This window comes from Microtus pennsylvanicus, chromosome X (genome assembly GCF_037038515.1).
Source record: "Microtus pennsylvanicus isolate mMicPen1 chromosome X, mMicPen1.hap1, whole genome shotgun sequence".
Taxonomy (NCBI): Eukaryota; Metazoa; Chordata; class Mammalia; order Rodentia; family Cricetidae; genus Microtus; species Microtus pennsylvanicus.
Window position 1 is genome coordinate 132,961,290 of NC_134601.1, and position 16,301 is coordinate 132,977,590.

Below are 16,301 nucleotides of genomic sequence, written 5' to 3' on the forward strand. Positions count from 1 at the left end.
TTTTTTGGTTTTTCGAGACAGGGTTTCTCTGTGGTTTTGAAGCCTGTCCTGGAACTAGCTCTTGTAGACCAGGCTGGTCTTGAACTCACAGAGATCCACCTGCCTCTGTCTCCCAAGTGCTGGGATTAAAGGCGTGCGCCACCACTGCCCGGCCAAACACCTGGTTTTTGACAAAGAAGCAAAAAATATCAAATTGAAAAAAGAAAGTCTATTTAAAAATGGTGCTGGCACAACTGAATATCATCATGTAAAAGAATGAAAATAGACCCATATCTATCACCATGCACAAAACTCAAGTCCAAATGGATCAAAGACCTCAACATAAATTTAAGCACACTAAGCCTTAAAGAAGAGAAAGTGGGAAGTACACTTGATCGCATTGGCACAGGGAACCACTTCCTAAATATAACCCCAGCAGCACAGACACTGAGAGAAACAATTAATAAATGGGACCTCCTGAAACTGAAAAGCTTCTGTAAAGCAAAGGACATGGTCAACAAGACAAAACAGCCTATGGAATGGGAAAAGATTACCAACCCCACATCAGACAGAGGGCTGATCTCCAAAATATACAAAGAAATCAAGAAATTGTTTATCAAAAGAACAAATAATAGCCGGGCGGTGCTGGCGCACGCCTTTAATCCCAGCACTCGGGAGGCAGAGGCAGGCGGATCTTTGTGAGTTCGAGGCCAGCCTGGTCTACAAGAGCTAGTGCCAGGACAGGCTCCAAAGCTACAGAGAAACCCTGTCTCGAAAAACTAAAAAAAAAAAAAAAAAAAAAAAAAAAAAAAAAAAAAAGAACAAATAATACAATAAAAAATTGGAGTACAGACCTAAACAAAGAACTCTCAACAGAGGATCACAACCCAAGAGAACCTAGACAACAATGAGGACACTAAGAGAGACACACATGGATGGACCTAATCTACATGGGAAGTAGAAAAATATAAGATCTCCTGAGTAAATTGGGAGCATGGGGCCCTTCAGAGAGAGTATAAGGGGAAGGGAGAAGCAGGGAGGAGAGCAGAGAAAAATGTAGAGCTCAAGAAAAATTTTTAAAAATGTGTATGTATAAATGTTTGGCCTGCATGTATGCATGTGAACTACATGCATGGTAGAAGCCTTCAGAAGTAAGCAGAAGGGGTCAGATCCCCTGGAACTGGGGTTATGGATGGATGTAAGTCACCATGTCGTTTCTGGGAAGAGAACCCAGGTCCTCTGGAGAACAAGTACTCTTAACTGTTGAGTCATCTCTCAGCCCCAAATAGACTTATTTTTTTATTTGTATGTGTGTATGTGCACATGTGCGGTGCCTATTGAAGAAAGAAGGGGACATCAGATGGTTGTGAGCTACATATGGTGCTGTGAATTGAATGGACTCATTCATCATAACCACTGAATCTTTTCTCCAGCTTCTGGTTTCTTGACTTTGACAAAGTGTGTCCCAGCACGGGAGAGGCAGAGGCAGGTAGACGTCTGTGAGTTCAAAGTCAGCCTGTTCTATAAAACAAGTTCCAGGATAGCCAGAATTGTTACACAGAGAAACTCTGTCTCAGAAAAAGAGAAACAAACAAAAAAGATAAAGAGGGTCTTGCTGGCCTTAGTGGCAAGCCTGTAGTCTAGGCAACTGAGAGGCAGAAGCAGGAAGAGCAGAAGTTCAAGGTTCTTCCTGGCTAAAGATTTCTGGACCAGTTGGATGGAAATACAGTTAAGCAATATATATATGCTTGGAAGATGCAGTGTGTAGTGTCTTATGGGATCACACCTGTACATTTGTAATCTCAGCAGTTCTTAAAACCAAGGGGGGGGGATCAAGAGTTCAAGGTCATTCTTAGCTACACATCAAATCTCAAACCACACATGAGATCCTGCCTCCAAAACCAAAAAACAAAAGAGCAAAATAAAAACAAGGACCCACATGAAAGGAGAGAACTGACTCGGACAAGTTGTTTTCTGACCTTCACACAGGCAATGTAACAAGTACACTCCCCACCACACAAAAAAATGTAAAGTCATTTTATTATTCTGTTTGTATGAATGTTCGGCTTGCATGTATTATCTGTACACCACACTGATCCAGTGAGTGCTACTGGAGGCCAGAAGAGGGTATCAGATCCCCTGGGACTGAAATAACAGACAGTTGGGAGAGCCCTGCGGATGCTGAGGCTCGAACCTGGGTTCTTTGAAAGAGCAGGCAGTGTTTGTTCCATTGAGCCATCCCTCCAACCCTCTAAAAGATTTTTTAAAAAAACAAAATTAAAGCCAGGAATGGTGGTGCATGCTTTTAATCCCAGCACTCAGAAGGCATGGGGCCTACTCAGTGACTTTCAGGACAGTCCAAACTACATAAAGAGAGTGTATCTCAATAAAGAGAAAGAATGAGGGAAGAAGTAGAAAAAAGAAAGATACACACAGAGGAGAGGAGACTATTTAATCGGCTGATATTCATATACATACATACATATATCATTTTTTAAAAGTCATAACGAAGCTGGCTGGTAGTAGTCCATACCTTTAATCCCAGAACTCGGGAGGCAGAGGCAGGCAGATCTCTGTAAATTCAAGGCCAGCCTGGTCTACAGAGTCAGTTCCAGAACAGGCTCCAAAGCTACACAAAGAGACCCTGTCTCAAAAAACAAAAACAAAATCATAACGATACTCAGTCTTGCACATTTAAGGAATTCCTCCAAAAAAAAATCTTTTTTTATTTTTTGTTTTTTTTTTCAAGACAGGGTTTGTCTGTTTAACAGCCCTGGCTGTTCTGGAGCTAGCTCTGTAGACCAGGCTGTTCTAGAACTCACAGAGATCAACCTGCCTCTGTCTCCCGAGTGCTGGGATTAAAGGCGTGTGCCACCACTGCCCAGCTGTAAAACAATTTTCAAAGGACGGCAGTCCCAAGAAAAAATGGTCAGAGGATATGATCAAGCAGGGTCCAGGGGGCTGGAGAGATGGCTCAGTGGTTAAGAGCACTGACTGCTCTTCCAGAGGTCCTGAGTTCAATTCCCAGCATCCACATGGTGGCTCACAACCATCTGTAATGAGATCTGGTGCCCTCTTCTGGCCTGCAGGCATATATGCAGGCAGAATATGGTATACACAATAAATAAATATTTTTTTTTAAAAAAAAAGCAGGGTCCAGGTGTTACAAAGAGAGGGGGGCCCTAGTTTGTCCCGGCTGCCTGGCTAGCTTACACCCAAAATAACCACACAGAAATTGTATTTAATAAAACACTGCTTGGCCCATTAGCTCTAGTTTCTTTTTGGCTAATTCTTACATCTTAATTTAACCCATTTCTATTAAGCTGTGTATCGCCACATAACTGTGGCTTACTGGCAAGATTCTAACCAGCGTCTGTCTCAGGCAGAAGATCCATGGCGTCTCTCACTCTCCCCTTCTTCCCAGCATTCTGTCTTCTCCGCCTACCTAAGTTCTGCACTATCAGGTCAAAGCAGTTTCTTTATTCATTAACCAATGAAAGCAACACATGAGCAAAAGAACCTCCTACAACATCCGGGTTTCCTTTCCAGGTGCTTTGATAAACCACCTAACAAAGGAAACTTTGAAAAGAGTAGGGTTTATCTGGCTTCCATTTACAGGTTACAGTCCATCATAGCAGTGAAGGCAAGGCAGCTGGGACTTGGAGGCAGTCATATCAACTATCAGAAGCAGAAAGAGAACGCACACTCACTACTGACATAACGTTTTAATGCCAGTACTCAGCTAGGGCTTTCTCTTTTTGTAATACAGTTTGGTGTCCAAACCCAGGGAATAGTATCACCCAGAGTGGGCTGGGTCGTCCCACATCAATTAATGCCATCGAGACAATCGCCCCCCCAGACACGCCCCAGGCCAACCTGATCCTAAATAATCCCTCCTTGATTCTCCTTTCCCAAGTGATCCTAGCCTGTGTGAAGGTAACAATACTACTCATCACAGCCCCCTTTCCAAAAGACACCCCCCCCGCACTAATCACATGTGACAGGTCGCTCCAATAGATGACCAGAAAAATCTAAGTTATGCAAACCACTTACTGGCTATTTGTCTGGAGAGCCTATGTAAGCTAGAAAGTTCTCAGAAAGGCCAGCGAGATGGATAATGGAAAAGGGGGCCTACTTAGACAAAATAGAAGGGTTTCTTTTGGTGGGGGGAGTGACAGGATTTCACTATGTAGCTATGTCTGGCCTGGAACTTGCTGTGTAGACCAAGCAGATCTTAAACTCAGAAATCTGCTTGCCTCTGCCTTCCAAGTATTAGGTTTAAAGGTGTAGGCAATTACCAAACCCAACTTGACAATATTTCTATTTAAATGGTTGTCTCTAGGTTAACAACCTTTACTACACACATAAGCCTGTGCTGGAGCCCTCTTTGATTTTCAGCGGGCAAGCAACGTCAACCAGACTCTAGAAGGATCCTTTGTTAGACTGATTTTATTCTTATGTATGTGTATGTGGAGGTATATACCTTGTGAGTGTAGATGATCTGAGGCCATAAAAGGGCATCAGATACCCCGGAGCTGAGTTACAGAAGGTTCTGAGTCTCCTGATGTGAGTGCTGGGAAGCCAACTCAAGTCCCCTGGAAAAGCAGCAAATGCTCTTAACCAAACTCTGAGCCATCTCTCTAGCTCCTAAAAGGCCTCTTTTCTTACTCAAGTCCCCATACTTTTTCCTCCTGCCTCAGTGGCACGAGGATCAGGAGTTCAAGGTCTCAAAGAAAAATTAAGTCTGCCCACAGTTCAGCCATTGTGAGATGAGTGCCTTAGCCAGCTTTCAGCAGAGCAGCTTTCCACTGCTGAGGGCAGTGGTTAATGCAGAACCCCATAACTGGTTAGGAATAAAGGATGGTGGCCCGTTTGTCCCTAAATGGGACACAGCTATATCACCTCCTCCAAGGCCCAGGAGAAATTAAGGAAGGAGAGGCAGAAAGAATGTGAGAGCCAGAGGATGTGGAGATGTCGTTAACAAGATGGCATCAAAAAGATGTCTCCTGAGCCGGGCGGTGGGGGCACACGCCTTTAATCCCAACACTCAGGAGACAGAGGCAGGCGGATCTCTGTGAGTTCGAGGCCAGCCTGGTCTGCAAGAGTAAGTTCCAGGACAGCCAGAGCTGTTAACAGAGAAACCCTGTGTTGAAAAACCAAAAATAATAAGTGTGTGTGTGTGTGTGTCTGTATGTCTCCTAAGCATGAATGACATTGCAATCGCACCTCATAACTGAAGCTGTGGCTATAAAGTTGTGCACACGACTGGCACAAGACTGGGCTCTTCAATAATTCATCATGAGTGGGGGAAGGGCTCATGAGGCCCCATTCTTTCTTCTAGGTAATTGATGGTTTGGGTGGCCGAAGGTGTAGATTTCTTCAGTGGTACAGGCACTGATAAGCTGTCCTTGCTGCAGCAAATACTACTCCACCTGTGCCAAGGGAAGAAACTCTAGACTCTACATCTACTTTTGCCCCAAGGAACAAGGTGCCAGAGTGACTGAGGATGGTTCCACTGTCCGCCTCTGGCCCTCACATGTATGCGTATTCATACGTGTGCTTCCTCACATGCAGAACAATGCACACACGTGCAGCACGTGTACACACACACAGACACATGGAAAGATGGAAGTGTTGTTTACCATACATTTAACTGCTAATGAAGCCAGGGCTCAGAGGGACTCAGCAGCTTGCCTGCCGGGGCTTACAGAACTGGAGGGGTACAGCAGTTACCCAGCTTAAAACCTATGGCTGGCCCCACCATCACTAAGACGCTTTCTTGCTACCAACTCTGAATTTTGGGAAGGCAGAGGCAAGTGGGCCTCTGTGATTTCTAGGCCAGCCTGGTCTACACGGTGAGTTCCAGGCCAGCCAGGGCTACACAGTGAGACCATTAAAAAAAAAGCCAAAACCACCAAACAGCATCAAAACAATACTTTTAAAAAAAAGTCGCGCTGCCGGACAGTGGTGGTGCAATCCTTTAATCCCAGCACTCGGGAAGCAGAGGCAGGCAACTCCCGTTCTGACTACAGGAGTGCGAAAACACCCCTGGAGCACTCAGATGTTTTACATTTTAAAAAAGTGTCATTTTGGGGGGCTGGAGAGATGGCTCAGTGGTTAAGAGCACTGCCTGCTCTTCCAAAGGTCCTGAGTTCAATTCCCAGCAACCACATGGTGGCTCACAACCATCTGTAATGAGGTCTGGTGCCCTCTTCTGGCCTGCAGACATACACACAGACAGAATATTGTATACATAATAAATAAATAAAAAAGTATCAGTTTTGTAAACAAACAGAGCTAGGGACAGGGTAGGAAAAAGAAAGTAAAATTCCATCGCATCATGCCCCGCCCGAGGCGATCTCAACTTTCAAGATTTTTTTTATCTTCCTCCCAACCTGGAGCTTCCAGAGCCATAAACGCAAACATCCAACAGCCACTCTAGCCCAATTCAGAGGACTAACTCGTTAGCCTGGGAGGTTCACCCCTCTATCTCTGGGTGGATTAACGAGCTCAATGCTTGGCCCGCTTCCGTTTAGGGGGCAGGCCCTCTTTCTCTCTCCGGGTTCCCTCAGATAGTCCTGCCTTTGGGCAGTCTCTTGTGCCTCCAGTACCCCTATCAGCCCTCCCTCTCCTCCCGATACGCCCCTCGGAGGACTCTACTACTATCTGGATGCTCCACAGATCCGCGCACAGGGAGCGAGGAGTTGTGGGCGGATTTTAGGGCCAGGATGAGTCACTTCCGGTCACAGACTCCCTCCTCCGGAAGTAAGATCTGATGTAAACAGCGGAACCGGGCACCAAAGCCCGGGAGGTCAGAAATTCGTGCCGCAGGCGGCACCAATAACTAGGGTAGGGGTCGGGGAGGGGTGAAGATCAAGTCAGCAAAAGCAACGCGCAGCCGGAGCACGATCCAAGAGTTGGTCGGGGTCGCAGGGTGGGTGTTTCTACTAGAGGTCTTGACAGGTGGTGCATGGTTGGGGACTGGCGGCTAGAGTCGGTGCTGTCATGGAAAGGGAAAGGAACAAGACTTTTGAGAGAAGTTGAGGCGTTTCAATTAGGGTTCTTAGTTGGTGTGGGTATTTGGACGAGCGATCTAGAAGAGAGCCTTGGAAGCTGCTGCTATTCAGAGTATGGCTCATGTAGAAGCAATACCCAGGAGTTACAGCAGAAGTAGGTTTAAAGTCTTAGAGGGTGGGTAGGAGGTGTGTCTGGACAGAGAGGTCTTCGAGTGATGGGGTTTGACAAGAGACAGAGAAGCAGGTCGAAGTTTTCCTAGGTAGATTTTTCCGGGTGGTGTGTACTGGGAGAAGGGTCTTTAGAGGGTATCTGTGCCCTAGGGAAGGGTCTTCGGGAGACAATGTGAGAACAAAAGGGACACATTTTAGGGGGGAAGGGGCTCATGAGTAGCATTGGGTCACCTCAGTTGGGGTCATGGGTAGAGAGTACAAGGAATGACGTGTGTGTCAAGTATGAAGAATTTAGAATGTCAAAGGAACGCCAGGTGGGGGCTTTAGGAAATAAGTCCAGGGCGTGGAGGGAGTTCCCAGGCTTGCCTCGGTGATCGGAATTAGCAGTGTGAGAGACGGGTTTGGGAAATGTATTGCATGGAGGGTGTGAATGGGGTCCTGGGGGAAATAAATGAGAGTTAGAAAAGCACGGGGGGGGGGAGTTCTGTGAGTGATGGACATTCATAGCAGTCTCATGGAGATGGACACTACCTGACAGGTGGATCTGGGTGCGGGTGTGAGGATGGGAAGCGTGTGGGAAGAGATGTGAGGTCATTTCAGGCATTAGAGCCAAGAACGGCTTGGAGGGAGGATGTATCATGGGCTATCCTCTACCCATTACTTCCTGATAAGTTCAATAAGGGTTGGTGTTTATGGCAGTTGTAAGTCTGTCATTGTCGGGCAAGATTCATTCTGCCTGTGGTCTTGGTTTGAACAGATACTCTGAGGTATACTCCGCTTGTTTTTTTGTTTTTTGCAGTCTGGGGAGGAAGCCGGGCGTGATGGCACACGCCTGTAATCCCACCACTCAGGAGGTGGAGTCTGGAGGACTGCTGGGAATTAAAAGCCAGCCTGTGCTACCTAGGGAGTACCAGGACAGCCAGGGCTACGTAGCAAGACCCTATCTCAAAACAAAATAGACAAAGTGGCGAGGAAGAAGAAATCGTTCCGGGGACAGAAGTTGTAGGACTTAAGAGAGGACACTCGAGAACTCTTCGCAACGCTGTCATTTTTGTGCCTAGGGAAGAGGTCCTGCACCATGTCTCAGCCGCCACTTCGAGGTGTGACCAGCCTCCATTTCAACCAAGATCAAAGTAAGCTTGTGATTGTATCTTTGTGGGAAGGATGGGAAAGAAGGGTCAGAGATGGCTGTGAGCCCTACAAGTTTGAGGCAGACAGATTCCTTTCATCCGCAGGTTGCTTTTGCTGTGCCATGGAGACAGGCGTACGTATCTATAATGTGGAGCCATTGATGGAGAAGGGGCATCTGGGTGAGTGGCAGGAGAGGTGGGACAGTGGGCAGAAAGGCTGATGTGGGCATTGGCATCTACCTCTACTGACACTCTGGTCCCTGTGCAGACCACGAGCAGGTAGGCAGCGTGGGCCTGGTAGAGATGCTACACCGATCCAACCTGCTGGCCCTGGTAGGCGGTGGGAGCAGCCCCAAGTTCTCAGAGATCTCCGGTAAGTGCTTTCATCCCATACTTGACCCAGATTCCCCAAATTCCTTACTTCCCACAAACACCCTGAGGCTTGGGCAGATGACATTGTCAGCACCTGAGTCCCACAGTGAGGCACAGTTTGTAAGCTTGAAATGTTTGCTCTGTTATTTAGTGAGACAAGGCCTCACTGTGTAGTTCTTTGTTGACAAGGCTGGTTTCAAATGCACAGACTGCGGAGATTAAAGGTGTGCTCTACACATAGCTTTAGTCTTTTTCTTTAGGAAACATTTCTTGGACTGGAGGTATAGCTCTGTGGTAGAACACTTGCCTGGTATACTCAAGGTCCTCAGTTCCATCCAAAACACTATAAAAACAGCAAGGCCACTGCTTTTTTTCCTTCTGGTTTTTCGAGACAGGGTTTCTCTGTAGCTTTGGAGCCTATCCTGGAACTAGCTCTTGTAGACCAGGCTGGTCTCAAACTCACAGAGATCCGCCTGCCTCTGCGCCTCCCGAGTGCTGGGATTAAAGGCGTGCGCCACCACCGCCCAGACGCAAAGCCACTTCTCGTCTGTCTCCTATTTGCCACAGTCTTACCAATGGAGCACTTACTGAGAGCCTAATCGTTATTTTTTTCCTTTGTTTTTTTTTTTTTCAAGACAGGGTTTCTCTGTAGCTTTGGAGGTGGTTCTGGAAATCGCTATGTAGGCCAGGCTGCCCTTGAACTCAGAGAGATCCACCTGCCTCTGCCTCCCGAGGGCTGGGATTACAAGCGTCCGGCCTAGCCTAATCGTTATTTTAAGCACTTTACATACAAACATTAATTTGAAATAAGGTCTGCTGTAGCCAAGTATGACCTTGAATTGCTCTCCACCTCCCTAGTGCCAGGATTATAGGCTAACGCCTTCACACCTGGCTTTACATACATTAGCTCATTTAATTTTGTAGGCTTTTCGTTCTTTTGGTTTTTAGAGATAGGCGCTCTATATAGCCCTGACTTTCTAGAACTCTATGTAGACCAGGATGGATTCAAACTCACAGAGATCTCCTGCCTCTGCCTGATGGGATTAAAGGTGTGCCCTACCATGCCCAACTAATTCTGTGTGGTAGGAAATACCATTAGCCCTTCTCCCCATTTTTGTTGTGCGATAGATGGAACCCAGAGCTTTGTACTAAGCCATACCCCCAGCCTCCTTAGCCCCATTTTTACTGATGAAGACCCTGAGGCCAACTTAAGATCACATAATTAATAGGTTTCCAAATCTTGGAATCATCTCTCCTATACCCTCTTGGCTTGACCCTCAAGCACCACCTTGTTTTAAGTTTTTTTTTCTTGTTGATCTATGATATGGCAAGAGGTATCATAGATGAGTCATAGAACCCTAGAAGTCATCACAAAATCTCCTGAGGATACGGACTGGATCCTGAAGACCGAAGTAGTTCCAGAGGAAAGTTGTGGGCCTGGGTCTGAATCCCTTACCTGTTTCTTTTTGTGCTCTAAGGTCTTTGACCATACCCAGCTCATTTGAACTTTGACTTCCTTATCTCCAAATGAGCTTAACTGTTCTAGAATGTGTTTTCTTTGGAATCTTGTCCCAAAGTGTTCCTGCTCTGTGAGGCTCACATTGAAAATTTAGTGAAAGGTGAAGCTCGGGGTTGCGTGCCCAGGGGTAAGGCTGGGCCCCGCGTCACAGTCACCTCTTAGCCTAAACCTTGGTCTCACCAACCTACCCCTCTGCTTCTCAGTGCTCATCTGGGATGACGCCCAAGAAGGCAAGGACTCCAAGGACAAGCTGGTGCTGGAGTTCACCTTTACCAAGCCAGTGCTGGCTGTGCGCATGCGCTATGACAAGTGAGCTTGGTGAAGACTGGGGTGAGGGGCAGGAGGTTCCCATAGCAAGTAAGAGGGCTCCCAATCCCACTCTGGCAGTTTCCCTTTCCTCATGGCCTGCTGTGTTCTGTGTGATGTCGTCTGCAGGATTGTGATCGTGCTGAGGAACCGCATCTATGTGTACTCCTTCCCGGACAATCCTCGAAAGCTATTTGAATTTGATACTCGGGACAACCCCAAGGGTGAGAGGACCCAGATATCAAGGTGTTAAGGATATGGGGCCGTGGAAGAGGCCAAAAGGAGGCAATGAAAGAAGAGACATATACTCAGATGCTGGGGGAGAGGCTTTATGCAAGAGATGCAGCCCTTTCAGTCCGACAGTATCCTTACCCCTGGTCCTGCCCCCACGTGACAACATAAAGCACTCCGTGAGGACATGGGCAAGTGTATCAGCAAGCCCTGGGCCTCTGATGATTTCCTGGCAACTTCTGAGAGCCTTTTCAGACCATGGAGAGTGGAGCTTAATGCAAAGCTACCTGTGTGGGGTTGCTATGGGTGATAGATCACAGAGGGTTAAAGTCTGGCCCTTACTGGTCCAGCTCTATCTATTCTGAGACTCAGCTCTCCCATGGCCTCCTCTTCACCTGCCCATCCCTTCTTCATCCTCACAACTTAGGGCTGTGCGACCTCTGCCCAAGCCTGGAGAAGCAACTGCTTGTGTTTCCTGGACACAAGTGTGGAAGTCTGCAACTTGTGGTGAGCAGTGGGCAAGGGCGGAGAGAGAGGTGGGTGGACTGTCTCTCTTGGTGAACTTGTGGTCCCTTTTTCTCCGTGTCACCCCAAGCCCAAACTGTCCCCATCTCCAGGATCTGGCAAGCACCAAGCCTGGCACTTCCTCAGCTCCATTCACCATTAACGCGCATCAGAGTGATGTGGCCTGTGTGTCCCTGAACCAGCCCGGCACTGTGGTGGCATCGGCCTCCCAGAAGGGTACCCTAATTCGTCTGTTTGACACGCAGTCCAAGGAAAAACTGGTGGAGCTTCGAAGAGGCACGGACCCTGCCACCCTGTATTGGTGAGCACAGTGTTATGTGTGGGCTGGTGGCCTTACAGCACGAGCCCTCACAAGTCAGCATGTTGGGCATCATTGCCGGTTTGTCTTGCAGCATTAACTTCAGCCACGACTCCTCCTTCCTCTGTGCTTCCAGTGACAAGGGCACTGTCCACATCTTTGCTCTTAAAGACACCCGTCTCAACCGGCGCTCTGCGTGAGTATCTTGGCCCTATCCTGTGTTGTCCCAGTCCCCCTGGCCATGTGCCGTACCTAGACTTACCAAGTGCTGCCTACAGGCTGGCTCGTGTGGGCAAGGTTGGGCCTATGATTGGGCAGTATGTGGATTCCCAGTGGAGCCTGGCCAGCTTTACTGTGCCTGCCGAGTCAGCATGCATCTGCGCCTTTGGTCGGAACACCTCCAAGAATGTCAACTCTGTAATTGGTGAGTGACAGTAGCCCGCTTGGCTTGGGGTACTACACAGGCAAAGGACGGCAGGTTGGACCTAAAAGAATGTAAGGGTTTTCCAAAGCTGGAGGAAACTGGAATGTGTGGGCTCAGCCTCAGAATTAGTAAGGGATGTGGCACTTGGGCAAAAGCCTGGCGTTAGCCCATGAGCCCTGGTGGGACATGAGGGAACCAAAGTGTGTGGCTGGAGCATCTCCTAACCTTTCATAACACCTCAACCTTCTAGCCATCTGCGTAGACGGCACCTTCCACAAATATGTCTTCACGCCTGATGGAAACTGCAACCGAGAGGCCTTTGATGTGTACCTTGACATCTGTGACGACGATGACTTTTAAGAGCCCTGGCAGCCACACTAGGAACCTGCAGTAGCAGATGGCCAATCTGAGTCTTGAGGGTGTTGAAGCAGCCAGCAAGCATCAAGGAGGCCTCCCACTCTCCATTCAAGCACAGCTGTATCTAAAGAAACAGCTGGCTTCCCCCAGCACTTTTTTTTGTGAGTGTGCTGAAGGCCAAGGACAGATTGCCTGGGCCACCTAGTCTGGAAAACACTCACAGGGACCCAAAGGGATTGTCGTAATCCAACCTGGGGATTTAAAAAAAGGTTACCAGGAGAGAGAGCCTCTGTGATGTATATCAATAAAAGGCTTTTAAATGGCATTTATGACTTGACCTCAAGGTGGGGGGCATACTTTTCCAGGAGCTGTGTGACCTAGGCTCCTGACAGGAAGGAAGTGGAATCCAGCTTGGGATTTGACTTCCTATTCTTATTAGTCCGCTCAGCGTTGACTCACTCAACGCACAGCTTGCCCAGTCTGGCGTGGTGCCCCGCCCAGGGATGAAGAGAAGTTCGAGTTTTGAGCTTCTCCGCCGCGTGGCAAAGCTTGGTTTCCCAGCAGTCTCTGCTACCATAGTTGGTGGTTTCTGGCCACGTTCATAGCTGCAGCTGCGCAGTAGCCTACGTTGCTAGTCATCGCCCCCCTAGACTCTATTTCCCAATGTGCCTCGCGGTGCCGTGAGGGGTAACGGATGTTGTAGTCTCGCCGCCCTTCGGGCTGGTCCAGCAACCCGCAGGATGTCGGAGGTGCGGCTACCACCGCTGCGCGCCCTAGACGACTTTGTTTTGGGGTCTGCGCGTCTGGCGGCTCCTGATCCAGGCGATCCACAACGATGGTGTCACCGCGTCATCAACAATCTTCTCTACTACCAAACCAATTACCTTCTCTGCTTCGGCATCAGTCTCGCTCTGGCCGGGTGAGGGAGAGAGGTGGTGATTGGCTGAAGATACTAGCGGGAAGTAGGGTGGACTTGCGGGCCTTTGAGAATGAGAAGAGGGGAACATAAGGGGAAATGCTAGGCTGGGAAGGGCGAATTCTGTAGGAAAGGAAGGTCTGAGGGGCATGATTGGAAGGATTTGAAGGAGGGAGGTCTTTGTTATAAAGAGGGTTGGGGGTGGAGGGGTTGAGGGAAGACCTGGGTAGGAAAAGGGGGGAGGGGAGAATGAAGAGGAATGTGGGCTAGGAGGTGGCCCCGGATTTAAAGAAGGCCTGATATGAAGGATGAGAGAGTACCGAAGAGGTTCAGTGATGTGAATGATGGGGCAGATTGGGGAGCCCTGGAGGGTTTAATACAGAGGTGGGGGTGTAGTAAAGACGGTTTGGGAGGTGAGTTTATAAAAAACCTACTCATATTGGGCCTAGAGTGACCATCCAGTGTTGCGAAGCTGGAAGCCAAAGAGGACAGTCTAGAAGAGAGCTTAAGCCTAGGACTTAAACCAAGGATAGGTTCAAGCAACTGTGGGAGGGTGGCTCTAATAAAAATGGGGTAGTGGAGGACCTTTTGAATGAAATGACACCTGGAAGGTGCCCAGTCTTGCAAGGAGAAATATGTATTGACTAAAGGCCTTGGCGAGGGAGCTGCAAGGGTTAAGGTCATAGAGGAATGTGGGAGCGGACCTGGGAATGCTAGAAAGAAACCCTGCAGGTCTAAAGTCAAAGACCAGAGAAGTGCTGGGAACCCAGGACCTCTGGCAGTATGTGGGGGCCCTATAGGATTGTAGTACCGAGGAATCCAGAGTTCCAGGAATCCCTGGAGGCTGGACTTATTGGAGACAGGCCTGGTGAGACTATCTGTCGGGATGCCGATTCCAGAGACAGGAAACAAACTCTTGGGGTCCAGGATCGGGTGGACGGTGAGGCTAGCTGAGTGCCCTTGTTCCTGCAGGTACATTCGTCCACTGCACACCCTCCTGAGTGCACTGGTAGTGGTGGTGGCCCTCGGTGTGCTAGTGTGGGCTGCTGAAACCCGTGCAGCTGTGCGCCGCTGCCGTCGCAGCCACCCTGCTGCCTGCCTGGCTGCAGTGCTTACCATAAGCCTCCTCATTGTCGGGGCCGTGGGCGGCGCTTTCACCTTCCTGCTCTGCATCACAACCCCGGTGCTTTGTGAGTCTCTACTCTCCCTGTCTTAGCTGGGAAAATGGACTGCTCATGCTTGAACACTAGGCCTGCCCCGCACTGGTTCCTGGTCTAAGAGGGGACTGGAAACCCTGAAGGATATACATGCCTCCATTAACTGTCTTCCCGAGCTCTCTTTATTACCTTTTTTTGGGTTTTCCCCTTGTTAAGTGCCTTAAACTGTCCAAGTCCTAATTTACTGGGATGTTCTTCCTGGCCACATCTCCCATAGCAGGCCAGCCTGCCTCTGGGTAAATTCTGCATTGTAGGCTGCAAGCTAAGGCCCTTGACCCTCTCTTGGTATTGCCCACAGTGATCCTGCTGCATGCTTCACTGCGCCTGAGAAATCTTAAAAACAAGATTGAGAACAAGATCGAGAGCATTGGTCTAAAGCGGACACCAATGGGGCTGCTCCTAGAGGCACTGGGACAAGAGCAGGAAGCTGGATCCTAGGACCCTGGCATCTACATCCTGGATCTAGACGGCCCCCCACCCCATACCCAATATGGACCCTTTTCTCAGCCATTAAAATAGGAGCCTAGAGCCCTCTGGCCTGCAAAAAATAAAAGACACCTGTGACTGCTTACTCCAACCCTAAACTAGTCATCTCTTACCCCCCAGCCCGTTACCTAGGGACTAAAGTCTTCAGTCCTGATTTTGAGACTCAGTAACCTACATCGAGCCTTGAAACTGGGTTTTTTTAAGCCAGAGCATCCATAGCCAATCTCAAAACTGGACCAAGAGATACTCCCCTAACCCCAGTCTGAGACTGATCTTCCATACTTCAGAGCTAGGGCTTGGGGCAAGACATTCTCAACTCTTGAGCTCTAAACTAAGGATTTTTCAGACCCTCCCCCCATCTGGCTTAGAACCCAGGTTAAGACGTGGCCAAATCTTGAGCTTAAATCCCAAGTGTCCTCAGTCCTCACCCCATTGAACCCAGATGACCCTAACCCTCCCCAGACCCAATAGCTTCCCTCCAACTCTATGTAGAGGTTTTCTCCCTTCCCCACAATGTTCCTAGTATTGAGGACCAAGGTATGGGGCTAGCTAGCAATAGCCCCCGCTGGCAATGGAGCACATGTATTAGTGTTCCTGCAACAATAAAGCCGGTGAATCTCAAGTTTGTTTGGCCTCCTGTGTGAAGTTCTTGTACCTTTCAATGAACAACCCAGTGGCTGTCTTCAGTTCTGCTGGACCATACCTGACTGGGTTTAAATATTTGTGCTGAAAAGGTGACTTCTATGGCCCTCAAGCCTGCTGCCTCTGAATTAACATTAATTAAAACACAGGGATGTAGAAATAGGTACTATCATTTTGGATATTCTCTTCTTATAAGTAGACCAGGAGTATAAGTGCAGGGAGACAAAGAAGCTGCCCCATCTCACAAAGCAAGTGAAGTCAACACATGTATGTTAGCTGGACATTGTGACACCGGGAATCCCAGCAGTGAGGAGCAAGGGGACTAGGAGTTGTGGCCAGCCCTGGCTACATACAATCTAGCTCAAGAAGACAAAACACATGACACTATTGTAAGCTATTTCCAGTGTTTTTTCTCCCCATAAGAATATTTTTTTTTGGTTTTTTTTTTTTACGAGACAGGGTTTCTCTGTGGCTTTGGAGCCTGTCCTGGAACTAGCTCTGTAGACCAGGCTGGTCTCGAACTCACAGAGATCTGCCTGCCTCTGCCTCCTGAGTGCTGGGATTAAAGGTATGCGCCACCATCGCCCGGCAAGAATATTTTGTTTTCTGACTGGCCGTGGTTGTACATGCCCTTTATGCCAGTATAGATGGATCTCTGAGTACATGGCCAATGTGGTCTACAAGTGAGTTCCAGGCCAGCCAGGGCTACACA

The 16,301-nt window shown here is 48.5% G+C and overlaps 2 protein-coding genes across 4 annotated transcripts; both read left to right on the forward strand.

Moving 5' to 3' along the window:
* The first annotated feature begins 6,445 nt into the window (after positions 1–6,445).
* Positions 6,446–12,653, forward strand: Wdr45 (WD repeat domain 45). 3 transcript variants are annotated; one of them, XM_075957705.1, is made up of 11 exons: positions 6,446–6,913; positions 7,966–8,299; positions 8,402–8,476; positions 8,565–8,669; positions 10,391–10,496; positions 10,623–10,717; positions 11,152–11,231; positions 11,342–11,550; positions 11,642–11,743; positions 11,826–11,971; positions 12,222–12,653. In XM_075957705.1, exons 2-11 carry the CDS (start codon positions 8,245–8,247, stop codon positions 12,329–12,331), a joined length of 1,083 nt encoding a protein of 360 aa, XP_075813820.1. In that variant the 5' UTR covers positions 6,446–6,913; positions 7,966–8,244; the 3' UTR covers positions 12,332–12,653. The 3 variants fall into 3 exon arrangements, with proteins under 3 accessions (XP_075813820.1, XP_075813821.1, XP_075813819.1); XM_075957706.1 differs by having other exon boundaries at positions 6,756–6,913; positions 8,228–8,299; XM_075957704.1 differs by lacking the exon at positions 6,446–6,913 and adding an exon at positions 7,047–7,149 and having other exon boundaries at positions 8,228–8,299.
* A 351-nt stretch (positions 12,654–13,004) lies between these two features.
* On the forward strand, positions 13,005–15,569 carry Praf2 (PRA1 domain family member 2). The gene is made up of 3 exons (XM_075958029.1): positions 13,005–13,247; positions 14,217–14,434; positions 14,760–15,569. Exons 1-3 carry the CDS (start codon positions 13,069–13,071, stop codon positions 14,897–14,899), a joined length of 537 nt encoding a protein of 178 aa, XP_075814144.1. The 5' UTR covers positions 13,005–13,068; the 3' UTR covers positions 14,900–15,569.
* Positions 15,570–16,301: the final 732 nt, after the last annotated feature.